The following is a 19,648-nucleotide window of genomic DNA, read 5'->3' on the forward strand; positions in this document are numbered from 1 at the left end:
CCAGTATGCCTGCTCCCTAATTAGTCTTGTTTGCCTTCGTTTATACTAAAGGTAAACATGCATTTAGCCTACGGAAGGAAATGGAAAAAAAACAGAGGTGACCCAAACAACCTCTGTGAAGCAAGGCTTCTAACCTGCAATCAAATAGCTTAGTCACATCACCAGAGTGAATCCAAATCACTCAGAATCGCTAAATAACTGATTCCATTTCCAAACCTACTCCTAAAAAAAAGAATATAACCAGAGATACAAACACCATCCCACGGAACTGAAAGAAACTTGGTGCTTTTTATCGATAATACCATGTGAATGGTTTTATATTCCCCTATTAACAATATTAACTTAAAATTTCAAACATTTTTAAATACAGGCCACCCAGTGCTCACATTAAGCCCTTCTGGTTTTTGTACCAGTGAGCACATGGCTTCAGTCCATGTTCAACACTTAATTAAGAGATTCTCTTAATTAAGAGATTCAAAGATTGTGCTCTGGATTTACCGCCTTCTCAGAGGCCAGGCTGCTGCCGTTCATTAGCAGTCAACCTCTGGCTGGAATGTTTTAAACTACTATTTTCTTTAACGATTATATGGCTGAAGTTTTTGTTATTCTAAGCAAACTGAAACAATGTCCTTGTATGGGCTTCTAAACATAATAATTAGTGACTGTGCAAATTGTTTTCTGCTTTTTCTTACACCATGTAGCAAAATGCTATTAAAACAGTCAAATAATAGTTTAAACCTTTGTATAATTTTGAGATTCTTTTCATTTTATAATGTAGACTACGCCTCTCTTTTTAAGCACAAGGTCTCATTCTGAAGGCCAAGAGACACTTAACTTAAAGGGAGCTATATGCTAAGAAAACTATATCTTTAAACTTTCTCAAGGAAACAGCCCTTATAAACTCAGAAAAACGAAAACTTGGACATATGTGGCACAGAACTTTGGGCATTCCACTTACTCTGCTTCGGAACCTCAAAGGTCCCTAGCACAGTATGGACTTCAAACTTCTAAAGCACTCATCCGAAAAGAGAATCAACCACGTCTACACAACTAGTTTGCCCTTGAAATTAAGTGAACTGAATCTGTTCAGGGACTTAAGCAACTAAAAACATCCTTGCAGTCAAATAACTTTTGAAAAGGAATTTCATGAGGCAGTATAAGAATTTCTAGTCCTCAGCTGACACACATTTGTAAGTCTGGCTCACAAAACTGTTACAATGCATTCATGGATTCACTCTGCCTGAAATGCCTGTGGGTGCCTCCCAGTACTTTGTATCAAGACACAGCCTTCCCTTCCTTTAAATTTTTTTTAGAACTCCCCACTTACTTGAAATCTTCCCCATTTAACTTTACCAAGGAGCTGTTCTTAAAACCCTATTTCCCATCTCCATATAAAATACTTCACTTGGGGCTGGGGAGGGGGATGAGACAGGTGCTCAAGTACTAAGTCTTCTGTTAGTATTCCATTATGTGCATTTAAGTTCCCTAAGGATATTGACCACTCCTTTTCTTTTTTCTGTTTTTGTTGTTGTTGTTGTTGTTGTTGTTTTTGTTTTCAGTTATTTCCTCCCTTGCCAGTATAAGGTACAGTATGGTACTCCAGCAGAAAAAAACTCAAATCAATGTAAATCCTAACTCACCATCCTCAACTCATAGCTCTCCAAAGGCTTTCTGCTATAACTGGAATGAAATCCAGACTCTACTGGATGTGGCCTCTGACTTCCACTCTCAGCTCACCTTCCTCCCACTCTGTCCTCTCCCCCCACCGTCACCACTCCATCCACACAGGCCTCTGCTTTCTGCTATTCCATTCCTGGAAGGTGACAAACAGGATTTTACCTTAGGTCTTCAGCATTTGCTGTTCCTTCTGCCTCTCTTCTCTGCTCACTCCCTCAAGGTCTCTGTTTAAATGTCACCTCCTTAGAGAGGATTTCTCCTAACTCCCTACCTAAAATAGCAGCTTCTGGGGAGGGTACAGCTCAGTGGCAGAGCACATGCTTACCATGCATAAGGTCCTGGGCTCAATCTCCAGTACCTCCATTGAAAAATAATAATAAATAAATAAACCTAATTACCCACCTTCCAAAAAAACAAAACAAAATTTTAAAAAAACTAAAATAGCAGCTTCTCCTTTCAATGGCCTGTTTTTCTTCACAGCCCTAATACTATCTTACATATTTATTTGTCTAGTTGTCCATTATCTCTCACCATTACCACAACCTCCAGCATGTAAGTTCCAAGAAAGCTAGGGCTTCACCTGTTGTAGTCACAGTTGTACCCCTGGTGCCTAGAACAATGCCTGGCACATAGTAGGTATTTGATAAATGTCACTGAAACACTGCTTCCAAGACGCCAGCAGTGGGAAGAATCTGTGGGTAGAAGGCAGCCTAACACACTTTACTACCCCAGGCTAGCTTCCAGAGTTGCAAACTGTTTCCCTAGCTGGGCAGCTACCTCTGTTCTAAGATCCCTGGGAGGAATTTGGTCCTTTCTTCTTAGCCTCCAAGGGCAACTCCAAGAACAGACAGAAACTGGACTCAAGTCTACAGCAACCTGAATCTTGAGCTAACAATGTAGGGGCATACCATATGGAATGCCTCCCCAACTAACATTTTCCTGGTAGAACACTTCTTGGTTTTTGATACTCGAACTTCGTAGACTGTATATACTTCTTAATATAATACTTTTTGAAAGGTGTTTATTTAAGAAAAAAATATACATAGATCTCAAAACTTAAATACATTGTTAATAAAATAGTGTGCAGAATACTGGGACACCAGGTGTTCACAGAGAAAACAGTTATCTACCATGTAAAATAACTGCTTAACGACAATATTAACTGTTTGACGTTCAAGACTGTTTTAAGTTTTTTTCATTGTATTTGTAAGTTACTTATTTACTGGAATTTTTACTGTGTTTTTGTGACATTGTAGGAAATCAGAGATTTTCAGCAAGAGTAATTCATTACAATTTTTCCTATTTAAAATAATAAGAAATAGGCCTCTGCTTAATGATTTTGTGCAAAACATCTGATTTTTGGAATGGATTTCTGCCGTTAAGTGAAAGATGCCTGTATTTTCTTGGATTCTTTCACCCAAAACCCATCAACAAGCCTCTCCCTGGGCCTTTCTGATTTGGTCGCAGTCCAGCAGCTCATCTGTTCTCAATCTCTGACTTTGACTCGTTGAATCCCTTCTTGTGTCTTCATCTTCCAGTTCCCCCAACTTGCAGTCATTTGGTGCATCATTGCCCCTCTTACTTCTCATTGCATTCATCCTTTTCTCTCTATCCTTTTCTTTATTTTCAATTAATTTTTACCAAAGGAGTATATGCACATAATCTAAAAGCTCAAAGGAGTTAAAAGGTTTATAACAACAAAAGCAGTCCCCAGTGCAGTATTCCCAGAATCACTTTCAACTAGCTCTTGCTTGAAATTATCAAATAATCTGAGTAAAATGCTATCTCCTAGGTATTCCATGTTAAATTTCATCTACTGCCTTCCTATTATGGTAGATGAAGATTTTCACTGCCTTACACCCACCTTTCCCCCAATCTTTCTCAATGAATCTATGCCAAAAAAGTTTGATTAAATCCATATTCAGTGCATTAATAATTGAGACTATTGTTCACTTATGAGCCAAACAATGTAAAATAATTGATTTCCTTTCTGGGACAAATTTTGTTTATTTTTCCTATATTTAATAGTTGCCTAGTTTCTTCATTTGCTTAGTTTTATTTGCATGTCCAGCTGAGGCGTCCCATGTCCTATAACAACTCTCAATCCATTTTCCCATATGGTAAACGTGTTATCCCAATAAAATTTATCAACTTCGTTTTTTTCCCTCCCTCTCCAGGTTCTAATCTGTACTGAGTGTTTCTAAGCTCCTAGGTGTCATGGATATTATTCTAAGATTTCTCATCACCACTATTCTACAAATACCCAACTCCTCTCTCCTGTACTGGATTTCCCATCTCTGAGTTTCCATGTCAACTTCTTTCTTGGTTTACTCACTACTTTTACTGGATTACATCCTGTAGACTTTTAGACTTTGCTTGTTTGAGAATGTTTTATTCTAGACATACACTTAATTATTTCATTTACTCGACACTAGAATTAATTCATATTTCAAAGACATTATTCTGTTGCAACTATCTTCCAAATCTATTTTTAATAAACTTTCATTCCTGATCCTTTCACTGTGATCTCTTTCCCCTCCTCTCTCCTGCTCTCTCCATCAGCTTTTAGTATGTTTTCTATTAACATTCAAATTTCAAAATTTCCAGATGATATAATTTGGGGTTTTTTTATAAAATTAAAAAAAAAATTATTGAGGTATAATTTGGTTTGGTTTTTTCCACTTACTGGGTGCTGAACACTGCAAGCAACTTTCAATCTGAGAAGTCATGTTTTCATTTTGGAGAAATGTTATTTTTAAAAAAATAATACTTTTCTAATGACTGTTTACTCTGTTTCTCCTTACTGGTTGGATATTGGATTTCATGAATTGGTCTAAGTTTTCCCATCTTTCTCTCTCTTATTGTCCATTTTTTTTTCCTACTTTATCAGAGTTCTTTCAATCTTCTTGCTGAAATTTTTGTTTTAGCTATTATATTTTAAAAATCCAAAAGCTTTTTCTTATTGTTTGTTCCTTTTTTAAAGTGAAATTCTATTCTTTTTTCAACATTTTCTTTTATCTCTCCGAGGACATCATGACTTTTTTTGAAGGATTTTTCTATTCTCAGCGTTGTCTCTGTTTCCCCTGAGTTCCATTTCTCTTTGTTTACTTCATGTTGGAAGTTTTCTTCCAAAGTCTGATTGTCTTCTGATGCCCTATATCTTTAAGAGTGAGTTACTAAAAAGCTGATTAGAAGCTTTGTAAATGCTCTTCTAATAGGGTCATAGAGAAGCTGGGGAATTTTTGTGGAAGGGGGTCACCAAATGTCAGTATCTCTAGGTCTTTTCCCTAGGATGCTTCAGTTTCCTTTGAGAAGGATCTTCCAGTTTTCCTGGTGAAGTGTGGAATGGTAAGGCTGCTAGGATGCTAGAGCTGACCAGAAGAGGGAATTGAGGATTTCACTGTTCAGACGCAGAATGTCCATTAGCCCCTTAGTTTTCAGTTCTATTCTGGTCTTGCCCTTCTCAGTGTTCAGTGCTCCCAAGTCCAGACAATTTTTGGCTATTTCTCCAGGAACTCCGGCAAAGGTTGGGGGGAAATGGCCTCCTCCTGGCTACTTAGCCAGGTAAGAGTGGGCTCTGAGGGTCTCACTGCTCCTCATAGACTCTCAAATAATAAATAAATTCCCAACCACCACATCACCCTGCTACCTGTGCTCTCCGGTGCCTCTTAATTCCTAAGTCTCTCCAGAGAGTTGTGAGTCAGCTTGCTTCCCATTTGTACCTCCCTCCACAGGCACTTGGCTCTGACCTTTCTCCACTATGCTAAGTCATGCTCCATCCTTCCACCCACTTTCCATCTTTGTATCAATTTATCAAAGATGGAGCTTGTGCCTTCTTTTCTAGTTTTTTCCTATTGTTTGGGGATGGGTTTTTTGAGAAAAGAATAATGAATGAGGGATGAAGAAAGACAGAGTAAATCTTGAAACCAGAAGTCTCTAGCCCTTTTCTATTTCATAGGTCTTTTATCACACCATACTCTTCAGTCAGTTCCATTTTGATTCACTTCTGTCTTCCAAACTTTCTGGGTAACCAGCTGTCTTATTTTACTGGTTTTTGACATGAAACATTTAGTTTATTAGTAAATTAACAAGTTCCACAGCTATTTATCATATCCCATTTGCAGTAATTGTTGTCTGCAATTGAATAGGGTACTGAATACACATATAATTGGGAGGGGATTATTTATCAACTGGGAGAGCCATTAGTCACCAATCGCTTGTGGGGCTTATTTTTCTTATCAGATAGGCTGGTTACTCACTGCTTGCCTTCCTGTCCCTCCATTCTCACACTTCTCCGTACCCCAGGAGACTGACTGCCATCAGCAACTCCCCTAGCCCATCCCCACTCCCTGACATTGCCACCTATCTCACTCTTTCCCTGCCTTGCTGCATGTCTGGCAACATTGCTCCACAGCCACAGCTCCCGAAGAATAATGCCTTCTGGCTTCACAAGAGATCCTTCCCTAGCTGGTTCCCTTGACCCTGCTAACACCTCTGCAAATAATCTCTTTACTAAACTCCCTTCAGTTATACTCTGTGTGCCATTTGTTTCCTATTGGGACATTAAAAAAAGGATTTTGAACTAGCTCATCTCTCAAGTTCCTTGAGTTCTCGTGTTGTTTGATTTTTATAAGAGTCAAGTATACAACTGGCACTTAACTGAAGAATTTGGACAAATTAGGGGCTTCCTTTCAGTCAAGATTCCATCTCACTACAGCAAAGAAATTCTCCAAATAATTATGCTCAGCCCCCAGAAAATACAAGATTTGTCAGTATAACTTACATGAGCATAGAAAGCTAGGATACACATATTGTTCCTTTTAGGCAGTGAAGTCAGATAGTTCTGGTAAAGTGCATTTATTTTTATTTTCAGTGTTTTTTAGTTGAGGTATAATTGGCCTACATTATATTAGCTTTAAGAGTATGACAATGATTAGATATTTGTGTATATTATGAAATGAAATCACTACAATAAATTCGGCTAACATCCATTGCTATATATGGTTACAGAATTTTTGTTCTTATTTTGAGAACTTTTAAGATTTACTCTCTTAGCAACATTCAAATATGCAATACAGTATCATTAACCACACTGTACACTACATCCCCATGACTTATTTATTTCATAACTGAAAGTCTGTACTTTTTGATTCTCTTCACTCATTTCACAGACCCCTCACCCCACACCTCTGACAACCACTGATATGTCCTCTCTATTTATGAGCTTGCTTTCTTATTTTTATTTGTTTTAGATTCCACATATAAGTGACATCATACAGTATTTGTCTTTCCCTGTCTGACTTTCTTTACTTAGCCTAACACCCTCAAGGTCCATCCATCTTGCTGCAAATGGCAAAATTTCACTCTTTTTGTGGCTGAATAATATTCCATTTTGTATACGTGTGTGTGTGTTTTTATATATATATATATATATATATATACACACACACACACACCACATCATCTTTATCCATTCATCCATCAATGGATATAGGTTGTTTCCAAATCTTGGCTATTGTAAATAAGGCTGCAAAGTACATAGGGATGCATCTGTCTTTTTAATTCTGTGTTTTTGTTTTCTTCAACTAAATACCCAAAAGTGGAATTACTAAATCATATGACAGTCCTATTTTTAAATTTTTGAGGAACCTCCATATTGTTTTCCATAGTGGCTAAACCAATTTGCATTCCTACCAACAGTGTACAAGAATTCCCTTTTCTCCATATCCTTACCAACTTGTTATTTCTTGTCTTTTTGAAAATAGCCATTCTAACAGGTATGAAGCGATATCTCATTGGGGTTTTTATTTGCTTTTCCCCGATGATTAGTGATGCTGATTATCTTTTCATGTGCATTTTGGTCATCTGCATGTCTTCTTAGGGAAAAATGTCTATTTAGATCCTCTGCCCATTTTTAAATTGGATTGTTTGGGGTTTTTTGCTATTGGAGTTGTATGTGTTCTTTATACATTTTGGATATTAACACTTTATCAGATCTATGACTTGCAAATATTTTTCTTCTATTCAGTAGGTTGTCTTTCCATTTTGTTGATGGTTTCTTTTGCTGTGCAGGAGCTTTTAAGTTTGATGCAGTCCTTTTTATCTGTTTTGTTTGCTTTTGTTGCCTTTGCTTTTGGTGTCAAATCTAAAAAATCATCACTAAGACTGATGACAGGAGCTTACCACCTATGTTTTCTCCTAGGAGTTTTACAGTTTCAGGTCTTACATTCAAGTCTTTAATGCATTTTGAGTTAATTTTTGTGTATGGTGTAAGATAGTGGTCCAGTTTCATCCTTCTTCATTGAGTGTCCAGTATTCCCAACACCATTTATTGAAGAGACTGTCTTTACCCATTGTATATTCTCAGCTCCTCTGCTATAAATTAATTGATTGTATATACATGGGTTTATTTCTAGGCTCTCTATTATGTTCCATTAATCTGTGATCTGTATGTCTGTTTTTATGCCAATACTTTGCTATTTTTGACTTTGAAAACACAGACAGCCAGAATTAATTCTAAAAGTTCAAGTGTTTTTTACCTTCTTTTCTTCTTTCCCTTAGATATTCCACCATCAAAGAGCAAAAAATAAGTTTCACCCATCCTCCCTTTTATAAAGGATTCCTTGACCTCACCTCAACCACAGACACCAGATTATCTTTCTCCATGCAGATCTAGACTTTTTGCATCACTGAAATTTTCTATTTTCTCACCTCTCATAGACCCTTCAGCCCATTCCTATTTTCAACTGCTCTTGCCAAAGTTTTCTTCGACTTCTTTCATGCTAAATTCAATGGCTACCTCTTAGCTCTTATCTTACTTAACCTCTCAGCATTTGACACCACTGCAACTTCTTTCATGAAGTAGTCTCTTCCTTATCTTTGCTGTTGCCTGAACTTTCTAGTCTTCCTCCTACCTATCTGATTACTCCTTAGTGTCTTCAAGTGGACATCTCCTCCTCTGCCCATCTTTCAAATGTTCATGCTTCTCTTAGTCTTATCTTTCTACCTGCACTCTTCCACTGGAAGTTCTCCTCCACTCCTGTGGCTTCAAAAGTCAATTATATACTAATGACTCTCAAATGGACCATCTCAAGTCCAAATATCCCTCCTGACCTTCAGAGATATTGTTTGTAACTAAATACTACATAATTCCATCAGTACGAACACCGATTCCTCATACTCAACATTTCACCTTCCCCTCAAACCTATGTTTTCATCTATATTCCTTATCCCAGTGAATCACATCAAGCCACAGACCTGGGTATTATCCTTGACTTTTGCTGTCCCACACCCAACACACCCACTTATTGCTTCTGTCTGAGATGTACTTTAAATCTATCATCCAATTCTCTCCGTTCTCACTGTGACTTCCCTAAACCAAATCATCTCTCTACTGCTAATACCATTACTCTCAAATCTAGATTTTTGTCATATAGTCAGGGGTGATTGTTCTAAAATATAGATATGATCATGTTATCTTCTTCCTAAAAGGCTGCAATGGTTTTACAAACTGCTATCGATGTAAAGCCCAAATTCCTCAACATGGTTTACAAGGTGCAGCATCTGGTCTCCTACTGTATGCTTCAGACAAATTAAGCCACTTTTAGTTCTTTCCAACAAGCTATGATTACTCTTACTCTGGATATTTTCACATGATGTTTCCTCCACCTGAAACGTGCCTATCCAATGTTTCCAGTGTTATCATGCCATCAATATTTCTTGACTAACATCTATGAATCCCTATGTCTTAGCTTAGATGGCCTATGTTCTCTAAATCTGGATTAGATCTGCTCCCATAGCACACTACTCATCCATTTAACACACTCTCTGATAGTTGTCTACTTACTTGTCTCTATCCCCATTTTAGATCCTAAGTACTGTGAGGGTTAAAACTACACCTGTTTAATCTCCAGTGCCTTGAACATCATGCCAGTTAAAGTAGCCACCAAATAAGAAATGGCTGAATGATAAATTAAAGAATAAACAAACCATCAGATTCAACACAGTACCAGTAGAAGCACACTTTACACATGGACTTGCTTTTCCTTGCTTTCTCTCCTCTCAAAAAAACAAAGTAAGTTACCCTTCCCTCCAAATTAAGCCATTGCTTACGAAGGACTGACTCGTGTATAGTTACACACGACAGCTAAAGAGAATTCTATTTAAGCCTTTGCTTTCTCCTTTATTTCTCTCTTTCCTCTTACACATAAAATTTTCAAACTGAAAGTTTAAAATGGCTTAAGAAAGACTAAAAATGTGTTTGACTTTCTCTTCTTCTACCTGATGCCCATCTATAAACTTAGTAGTATGTGTGCATGAGATAAAAAAAGAACCTATGATAACATTTTATTTGAACCAGAACTCTGAAACATTAAAGTTGAGCACACCTGCTCTGAACTGCTAAGTCAGAGATTTATGTGAACTTGTAAAGTTGAGGCTTACTGACCTCTTATAGGATTTATGTCTTCTTTAAATAAGCATTTCCTCTTTGTAATGCAATATTTAAAAAAAGTTTATTTCAGTGACTAACCTGCTGGCATAAACAGAAATGCTACTCAGTTCCTTTATTGCCTGGTCTTTACTCTTTTTACCCACTGCTTGTCAAATATTTAATTGAAGGTTTTGGGTGAAAATAAGCAGGCCTAACTATGAAGCCTAGAATTTCTTGCTCTAAACTGAACTTGTTAATAAGGTGATCTAAAAAGATATCCATGCATTCAATCTCTACACTTAATCGAAGAGCATTTTAATACAGCTATTCTCACATCTGCTCACGGTTTGGAAAAAAGTTACAGAGCATTCCCCTGTGTGCAGTCCTTTCAGATAAGACAAAGTTTTTCAATCTAAGAAAGATATTCTAATTTTGAGATTCAGATGATACTTTAGAAAGAAGGTTGTGTGAGGCTAACTCATTCAACTTAGTTACCTTGGATAGCTTCAGTCCCAGCACCGTGAGTGTCACCAAGCCAGCACAACACACCAAGGCACTGGAGCTGGAGAGGCCAGAACTTGGTGGGATGTTTCCATCTACCAAGCAATTCATCCCAGTCAGGTTACTAAGACCAAAGTGTTCCTACGAAGAGAAGGAAAAACAGCACTCGTAAATGTGGATGGATTCTAGTAGCAGCAGAATGTTCCTTCATTCCCTAGAGAGCAAAAGCCTATCAATGGACTTATTATGCAACTTATGGCAACTCCTTGTGCAGATCAGTTTAGTTGTGTCTACACGTGACATTTCATTTAATGGCTCTACACTGTAGGACACTATATCATCTGAAGATTAATTTTCACTTTGTTGAACAAAAAGCTACTGTTCCATTTTCCAAGATGGCCTTGAATGATCTTTTTCATGAATATTAATTGATTTGAACAAATATGGAAAAATATTAAACAATGATCATTCAACTTCAAGTAGTAAGACAAGAAATACACAATGATTTGTGAAGCAGGTTAAGTCTCTATGTAGTACATCCCAACAACCTGTGATTGTAAAAGTCTAACCCCAAGTAGCAGTTTGTTTCTCTGCAGTATCTTTCTTCAGAAGGTCCTCTGAAGAAAAGCATTCCAAACTTTCTCAGTTCTGTTTTACTTATGGAAAAACCCAGGCACCAAAAGATTAAGAGACTTTCCCAAGATCACATATAAGGAGCTGGAAGTAGGACCCAGGTCTCTGATTTCTGGTTGAGAACTTGCCCACTGCAGTCAGAAACCTGGGCCAGCATACTGTCACTGTGATTTAATGTAAGTCAGCTATATGAGGAAATCCAGATTTTTACTAGAGTTTATAGATACAGTTTAGCCATATGGTAGCTTTCAAGACAGCCAGATTATAATTCAGCCACAAATGAGAATGTAGACTCTAAAAAGAGCAGGGAAACTATTTCTACAAATAGGAAAGCCCAAAGAAATAATCAGACTCTGATCTCAAGACGGAAAGCTCTAGGATGCTTAGATGATTGTGTAGGATGAAGACACTCAGGATGGTATCATATCATATCCTTTGTGGTTTCAGATTAAATTCAAGACCATCTCCCCCTCAAGAAAAAGTACCATCATGTTTACAAATTACTGAAATGGCTCAAGACCAAAGTATGAAATACTATTACATTACATAATTGTGCATTTCATCAGATGCATTATTCTAGGGAGAGCTTTCAATAAACCATTTTCAATAGCCAAAGTAACAACAAAACTCTGCAAATAAAAGACTGTTTTTTTTCCTTAATTTTTTTGTCTTTTTTTTTTAAGCTGGCAAAACTCATGCTCCACAAAAGAAGAGATTCAGTTGGATGTATTTCTATTCTTGATTTTGAACCATCTAAAAATTTCCTTTCCAGAAATACAAAAATTATAAACTGAAACACTGCTGCTGCCAATGCCCTTTCATACAGAACATCAGACAGCTTGTTTGAAAAAGAAAAATCCTTGGAGAATGCTATATACTTAACCATAAACTGATCCACAGGGTGTCTTGAATGTGAATCATACTTCCAAACTTATCATGCAATGTTTAAATTAAAATGTACAACAGATTCAAAAATGCAAATGGGTTTTGCCAAATCCTGTAATAGCTCTATCCCAAAAGGATAACATGTTCAATTTAATATAAACAGATTATCCTCTGGACCTTTCTAGTATTTGAATTGAAAGTTTCTGGACAGGCTAACATTTAAATTACTTTTCTGCCAAAAAGTCATCATACAGACCTGCTTTTGCACATAAGTTGTCAAACCAAAAAGGAAGGCTGTAAGACCTGAAATTCTCAAGAATAACGCAAAGCAACATGCATTCTTTAGGTCCCTTTACCCATATGCTCCAAAATGCATGTTGCTATAAGCAAGATCAAATTCCATTTGCCAAGCAAATTCTTCCAAATACTCTAATTCCCACTAATGCATACGACAAGCCAAATGATTTGAAGATTTAAAGCCTGCCAATAACTTCTCTCATAAGTGGTTACTGTGTGTCTTGGAGAAAGGAATGAAGAGGGAGGAGGGAGGAGGGAAGGAGAGGGGAAGGAAAGAAGGAGAGCACTCTAAGACCAGAACCACCATAATTAGAGTACAGGACTATACATTAGAAATAAACGTGATGGATATCTGTAATGGGTATGCCACTGAGTCCTAGGCTACTCACGACAGAGTTTCAGACAGGACCACCAGGCAGCAAGGAATACAAGCTCTCTAAAGTATGGATATTAACAAACAAATCCAATTGATTTAGCCAATAAATTTTCTCTTTGTCCTTTGTACTGTTTTAAATAGGAGAGAAAGTAGAAATAGTCTCTTGTTCTTGTACATGACATTAGAGATGTTCAAAGTAATTATTCAGTGTTTCTAGGAAAACACCTATTCTAATAAATTTCACTACATCTTTTTTTAACCCCATCTGAAGTATTAGTAATAACAATGCTAGTTCCCATTTATCAAAGACCTACTGTGTTTCAAGTACTGTGTAATCCTTGTAACAACTTTTTGTTGGGATAATAATGACATTTCACAGGTAACAAATCTGAAGCTTAAGAAGTTAAATTAACAAAGGTGAGTAGAGCCCTAATTCAAATCCAGGGCTGTCTGACTCTAAAACCTACTACAGTGTACACCTATATATCCCCAGAACAAAATGTAAAGATTGCTAGAATGTACCTTCTAAAAGAAAATTTGAACAAAGGTGGGAAAGCCGGAAAGATATTTGTCAGACACACCTGACTTACGCACAGCCACTCCTGCCCCCTATGAACACCACTAAGAAACAGTCATTTCTACCCCATCTCCTGAAATGTATTAATTAGCAAAATAGAATAGAAACATCAATTAGTATTGAAAGGAGACAAAAATGATAAAGTAAATAACATAAATCTTGATATTATACACATCACAATCTCAGGTGCTAGTAGGTGCCTTATAAACTGATTTACCTGAATTCCTTTAAATCCACATAGGAAATAGTTGTGCCACAGAGGCTTGGTTTTGTCAATTTGAATGTTATCAGCACTGGTACTGAAATCCCTGCAAAAGCAAAAGGCACCATTAATTTAAGTCGAGGCCTCGTGCTGCAGCATTGATGGCTGACTGCTGCCATCTTGTGCCAAAACAGTGACACTGACATTTCATTTTCCACTTTTAATCTATATACTTCACAGTCTACCCCAAAACAACAAACATCACCAGCTGCTAAAAGTTAAGAGAAGTCGTGGTGACCTTACTAACTAAACTACTTCCAACTGACCCTTTTCATTTCCTGAAAGGGAGAAGAACCAATCTATTTGAGCATAATCTACATCACTTTTATTACATGATGGTCCTTGTTAAGCTGGTGTAAACCACATAAATGCTTATCCTCTGGCCTGCTGTTTGGCACACCTCTTGCTAGAACAGAAGTACTCAAAGCCTTCTTTCCCCACAGTCTGCACCCATCCAATTTTACCATCTGCACAGTTTAAGAAGAAGGAAGAAACAAAACAAATAATGATTCTAATGGAGAATAACTCATTGAATAAAACAAGATTCCACAAATCTCTACTGATATAAACTAACAAATGAATACATAGCCAAATGAAGGAGAAGGGAAAGCTCTTCCTTAGAGAAAATGCCAACTAAAAGATGCAGAAGAAATGACGGAAATTGAAAACTCATTACTTGGCAAACTTCATGATAACTGTTTCAGGAAAGAATCATCAGTGGATGCTAAAATCGGTGAGTAAAAATTTGATGAGAAACAAGGTATTTACACAAACTCAAAGTATTTCCCCTCCAGACACTGCAAAGGGGAAAAATAGTAACCTTGTGGTAATCTGGCAGACAACTCCTTAACCAAACGATCAAAACTAACATCAACACTTAAAGGGACAACACATGCCTCCTAGATATGACACACTCAGGACACATCAGTTGACATGTGGGAATTCTTTGTACTGTTTTTGTGACTTCTTTGAAAGCCAAAAGTTTTCTCAAAATTAGAAATAGATAGATAGGCTTCTAAATTAACCAAAGGAAAAAAATCTGTGAAATGGGAAAGGGGGGAGATCAATTTAAAAATGAGGAAATAAGCAACACTCCCCATTGTGACTGAGTTCTCTTCATATAATTTACTAAATACCTACTATGTGCCAGACACTGTAGTAGGTGCCTTCCACGGATTATCTTAATCACATGGATATAGCATCTCCTAAGAAAAATACTGAATGGCCACTCGAGTTTGGAAGGCATTCACAGGAATATAAAGGTAAAAGGCAAAGAGGGCTTATCTTTTAAGCATTTGTAAGCTAGCTGAGACAGCATGAAAACAAATCGCAGTCACACACCAGTATGCGATGGGATGCAAGGCCAAGAGGGCATCTGTTGGACTGAACCCCACAGGCCTGCAGGCCTTGTAGCTGCCCACCACCGAGACCTCAAAGTAAGAGCCCAAAGACAGCAACAGAGACATCAGAGGTTATTGGATAGGGGATCTTACACGTCTGCAGCAAAAGGTCCTGGAGCAACACGCTACTGTGTACGGCAGACAGGAGGCAAGACGTGGCAGCAATCTTTACTACTCGGGGGAGTGGGAGGGGAGGCTACCATTTATAGGCAGAATTAACATCAGGTTGGCTCATCAGTTACCAGGGAAACCAGCAGCTGGGGCAGGGGGCAAGCATGTAGATAGTTACTGATTAAGCCCTATGAATCGGGTACAGGTGAGGTAGGGACTGGTCGAATAGGGGGATATACAGAGGACAGGAGAACAGCCATCCTGAGTGGCCTGCCCATACAGCATCATTTCTATAATCAGCACACTAGCATGGAAAGGGGAGGATTTCCTGAAGGCTCAGAGAGATTTAGTGACTCCCCAAGGACACACACAGCTCCTTAACTCCAGCTCACAAGCACTTTATTGTCACCCATAAAAGTTAAAATATATTGCCCATAGTCAACAAGAGGTCATAGAATTTGAAAAGCAAAAAAAACGTTAGCAAAACCAAATAGGTTCTGTTCCTAGATAAGCAGATCTTGAAAACACCACAAAGAAAAGAAAACCAGGAAGGAATTAGGGGCAGGGGTGGTGGTATATTAGGAAAAGCAGAAGAGGAGATTTGCACAGATGTATGAAGTTAGATGAGAAACGAACAACAGCAACAAAAAAAACACTTAAGTGCCAACTCCTTCAAAATTAGAAACACAGCTTAAAAATCACAAGGTGATACTACTATACATTTATGAGTGGATAAAATTTTAAAAGATACATGAGCAAAGATGTGAAGCAACTGGAACTCTCATACACTGGTGGTGGGAATGTAAAATTATACAACCACTTTAGGCAAATTCTTAACAAGATAAATCAGACGGTCTACTCCTAGGTATTTACCCAAGAAAAAAGAAACGCGTGTCCACACACAGATTTGCACACAAATATTCATAGCAGAACTATTCATAAAAACTGGAAATGATCTAAATGCTCATCAATGGTGATTAAAGAAATTATGGGTTTGGGAGGTGGGTGTATGGCTCAGTGTTAGAGCGCATGTCTACCATGCACAAGGTCCTGGGTTCAATTCCCAGTACCTCCATTTAAAAAAAAAAAAAAGAAATTACAGGTTCTTCATGCAATTGTAGACAATTTTCAGAGGCATGCTGTATACTACCTAGGGGTCCTAGTGGAATGAAGCCCTTTACCTACAGCAGAGGCTACCTGCCTTAGAAATTCACCTCTGCTTCCCTAACTCATTCTCTGTGCTCTTTAGCTACCGCGCCTGGGATCATTTCCCAAATACTCTACACCTCCTTCCGGGTCTGTCTCAGACTCTGCTTTTGTGAAAAATGAAACTTTCCATGTTGACCACCATGGTGGGAATGGTTAAGTGAATCTGAGTAAATCAGTGTAACACATTATGGTACCCAGCTTGAGATGTTTACAATGACACAAAATTGTGTTTGAGATAATCTTAAGATTTTCTTTAAAGGGTCCAAAATGTACATAAGATATATTCTCAATCATGCAAAATTAAGAGAAAACAAAGACTTTTCACAATAAGTTTCATGTAAAAGAGAGGAATTTCTATTACCTTGCACAACCTGGTAGAAACACACATAAAATATTTGCTGAATGAATGAAAATCACTGCAGGCAAACTGCCCAGTGCACAATAAGCCAAAAATATAATGTGACAATTACATGCCAAAATCTTTTTTTATAATTAGCAAATCAAATCTATCATAATATAAGCAAATAGGGCTTACCCAGATTCCAGAAATGCAAAGACAGTTCAAAATTAGAAAATCCATCAATGTGATTCATAACATTCTTTAAAACTGATCTTCAATACTGAGTAGACAATTCAATCCAATACCAATTAATGATTTTTTTAATCTTAGCAAACCAAAAATTAAAAAACAACAACAGGTGTGGGAGGGTATAGCTCAGTGGTAGAGTGTGTGCTTAGCATGCACGAGGTCCTGGGTTCAATCCCCAGTACCTCCATTAAAAGATAAATAAACAAACCTAATTACTTCCCCCCACCAAAAAACAACAACAGCAAAAACAGTATGTCTGTACCTTGATAAAGCATGTGTACCAGAAACTTGTATCTATTATGTTCCAGACGCTATGTTTGAGCTAGCGCATTGGAGAGGCAGCGGTACCTGAAGTCACAGGGCTTACTATCTACTGGGGGATACAGGCAAGTAAGCAGGTAATGATACAACAGCATGGTAAGGTGCTGTGACAAGAGAACTAGAGGGTACCCTAGGAATATAAGAAAGGCGGCAGCCCTGACTTTGCTGGAGATAGTTAATCTCAGTAGATGATAAATACCTTCTGGGCAAAGACAGTTATTTCCATTGTTGTGCGGCCCTATATCTAAAACTATGTCAGACACATAAGTTTTCAGTAAATGCTTCTAAATAAATAAGTAAACGAAATGAACAAATATTAAATAAATTAGTGAGCTTTAGATTCTTTCGGAAGTCAGACAGAAATTTTCAATAAATTAAGTGATTTATAACAAATTTGGTATCTCCTAAGGAGTTCATTGCGGTACAAACACAAAAACACACACATGCACACACCCCCTACTACACACAGTAGCAATTCTAAATACTCACGGGTACAAGGGGTTGGTATTGGCCAGCTGGAGGGTGTGTGTTTTCACAGGTTCCACAGCTATTAACATATCTTGTTCCACAGCCATAGGAAGAACAGAATAGCCACAGTAATCTATGTGCTCTCCTAGGATAAAGAGAAAGCATTTTCTTATCATTGCTAGCATAGGAAACAAGAGAAACTCAAGTAAGTTGACATACAGAAAAAGCTTGACCACAAGCCAGGTTTTAACAGAGTAAAAATACTAAGGGCATAAAGTGATTCAATTTCCTCACCGACATCTGAGCCAGGAATTTTTGCTAGAATAAGTATACTAGTTATTTGTTTCTGTTAATTTTTAAACTTCTTTAAATATTCTTAAGTTTTTTCACATTCTAATTCATAATAATCATCTTCAAATATTTATGTTTTGTGACTAGTTATGTGGATCATCAAGAAAAGCAATGTCTCCTTTCTCTGTTGCTCATTTGTATTAACTTTTTTTATAATTTGTAATTAAAAAAGAAATTTTAATGGAGGTACTGGGGATTGAACCCAGGACCTCACACATGCTAAGAAGGTGATTTACCACTGAGCTACACTACCTTCTGTAGTACCCTCTGTATTACCTTTTAAAATATGAACCATGGAAGCCTTTACACCCTATCCCTAGTATTAACATTATGTGAGTCCCACTCTCTTCCTTACTAGCCAAGGAGATCACTTAAGGTGAAGATTTTGCTTTACTTTATCTTTGTGGCCTAACCAAATGCCTAACAAATTAGACTGGCACTGATTAGTTGTGTTGAATGTGCTAGACATAGCTAGGATAAAGAAAAAGACGCTAGAGAAAAGTTTATCTGCACTATTTAATATATAATAGGCAAATATAGAAAAACTATTCTCTTCTTTTCATTCTTTTTTTTGAAACTTTTTTTTATTGAGTTATAGTCATTTTACAATGCTGTGTCAAATTCCAGTGTAGAGCACAATTTTTCAGTTATACATGAACATAAGTATATTTATTGCCACATTTTTTTTCACTGTTCCTTTTCATTCTAATCCCTCTATGAGTCACCAGCAGGAGGGTTTTTTTTTTTCCTATTATTCCATAATGTTTTCTCCAAGTTACCATTGAAACTCAAGGTTGTTATTCATAAGATTTAAAAATAAAAACAATTCAAGAAAGATGGGCTAAGCAAGCTCAGTTATACTTCCCCAGGAGAGGTCTATATATCTGATTGTTCCTATGATAGATACTGATCGACTAAGAAACATAAAATGAGAGAAAGATAATTCAACTGCATAGTTACATTTTAAAATAAATATTATTCTATATATTATTGCAGATAGCAAGTCTTTTGTTCCTACACTGATGTGTCCTTTAAAATAAGAAAATTAAGTGGTTTTATAAGGGAATGACAATGACAGAAAGAGAAGTAGTTTTCAAAGTTGTCTTTCTCTCTACCTTCCTTCAAAAAAAAAAAACCAGTAATACAGAACAGTGCTTCACAAGCAGAAAACACGTATTTAAAAAAGGAGAACTCTAGGGAGGCACCAGGTTCTGTTGGGAAGGCTGCAGTGTGAATGAAGCCTTCTGAGACTGAAGAGTCCTCCCTTTGTCAAAACTGATGGAAACATCCCGGGTGAGGGGCAGGGAGGGAGTAGGAACTGCCGGTGAGTAAGGATAACAATGGTGATTACACTTTGAATATTTCAACAGAAAATACAATAATGCTTTTCATAAAGACTGAAATTCATTTCATCCCAAACATTAACTAACTACATTGGAACATACTCCCCTCTTTTTTGAATCAGAAAATAGTCAATACATTCACTAGAATAAGAACAACTTATTCAGGAAAATCCTTAGTTTGGAAGCCTTACCCCCCCCCCCAAACTAAGTGGAGCCT

At 37.3% G+C, this 19,648-nt stretch overlaps 1 protein-coding gene and 1 non-coding gene across 7 annotated transcripts in view; one reads left to right on the forward strand and one right to left on the reverse strand.

Annotated features, from left to right (window-relative positions):
• GALK2 (galactokinase 2) overlaps positions 1–19,648 on the reverse strand; it is a 106,431-nt gene that overhangs the window by 67,094 nt on the left and 19,689 nt on the right. For all 6 annotated transcript variants that reach the window (XM_006192326.3, XM_032481218.1, XM_006192327.3 and 3 more), the window contains 3 exons: positions 17,759–17,882; positions 13,595–13,685; positions 10,604–10,750 (listed from right to left, as the gene is read on the reverse strand). In XM_006192326.3, coding sequence (XP_006192388.1) covers positions 10,604–10,750; positions 13,595–13,685; positions 17,759–17,882 — 362 coding nt within the window. The remainder of the gene's footprint in view (positions 1–10,603; positions 10,751–13,594; positions 13,686–17,758; positions 17,883–19,648) is intronic.
• Positions 16,154–16,225, forward strand: TRNAG-ACC. Its single transcript has one exon. It is a non-coding gene; the product is annotated as a tRNA-Gly (tRNA).

The sequence above is a fragment of the Camelus ferus genome, chromosome 6 (assembly GCF_009834535.1).
Source record: "Camelus ferus isolate YT-003-E chromosome 6, BCGSAC_Cfer_1.0, whole genome shotgun sequence".
NCBI lineage: Eukaryota > Metazoa > Chordata > Mammalia > Artiodactyla > Camelidae > Camelus > Camelus ferus.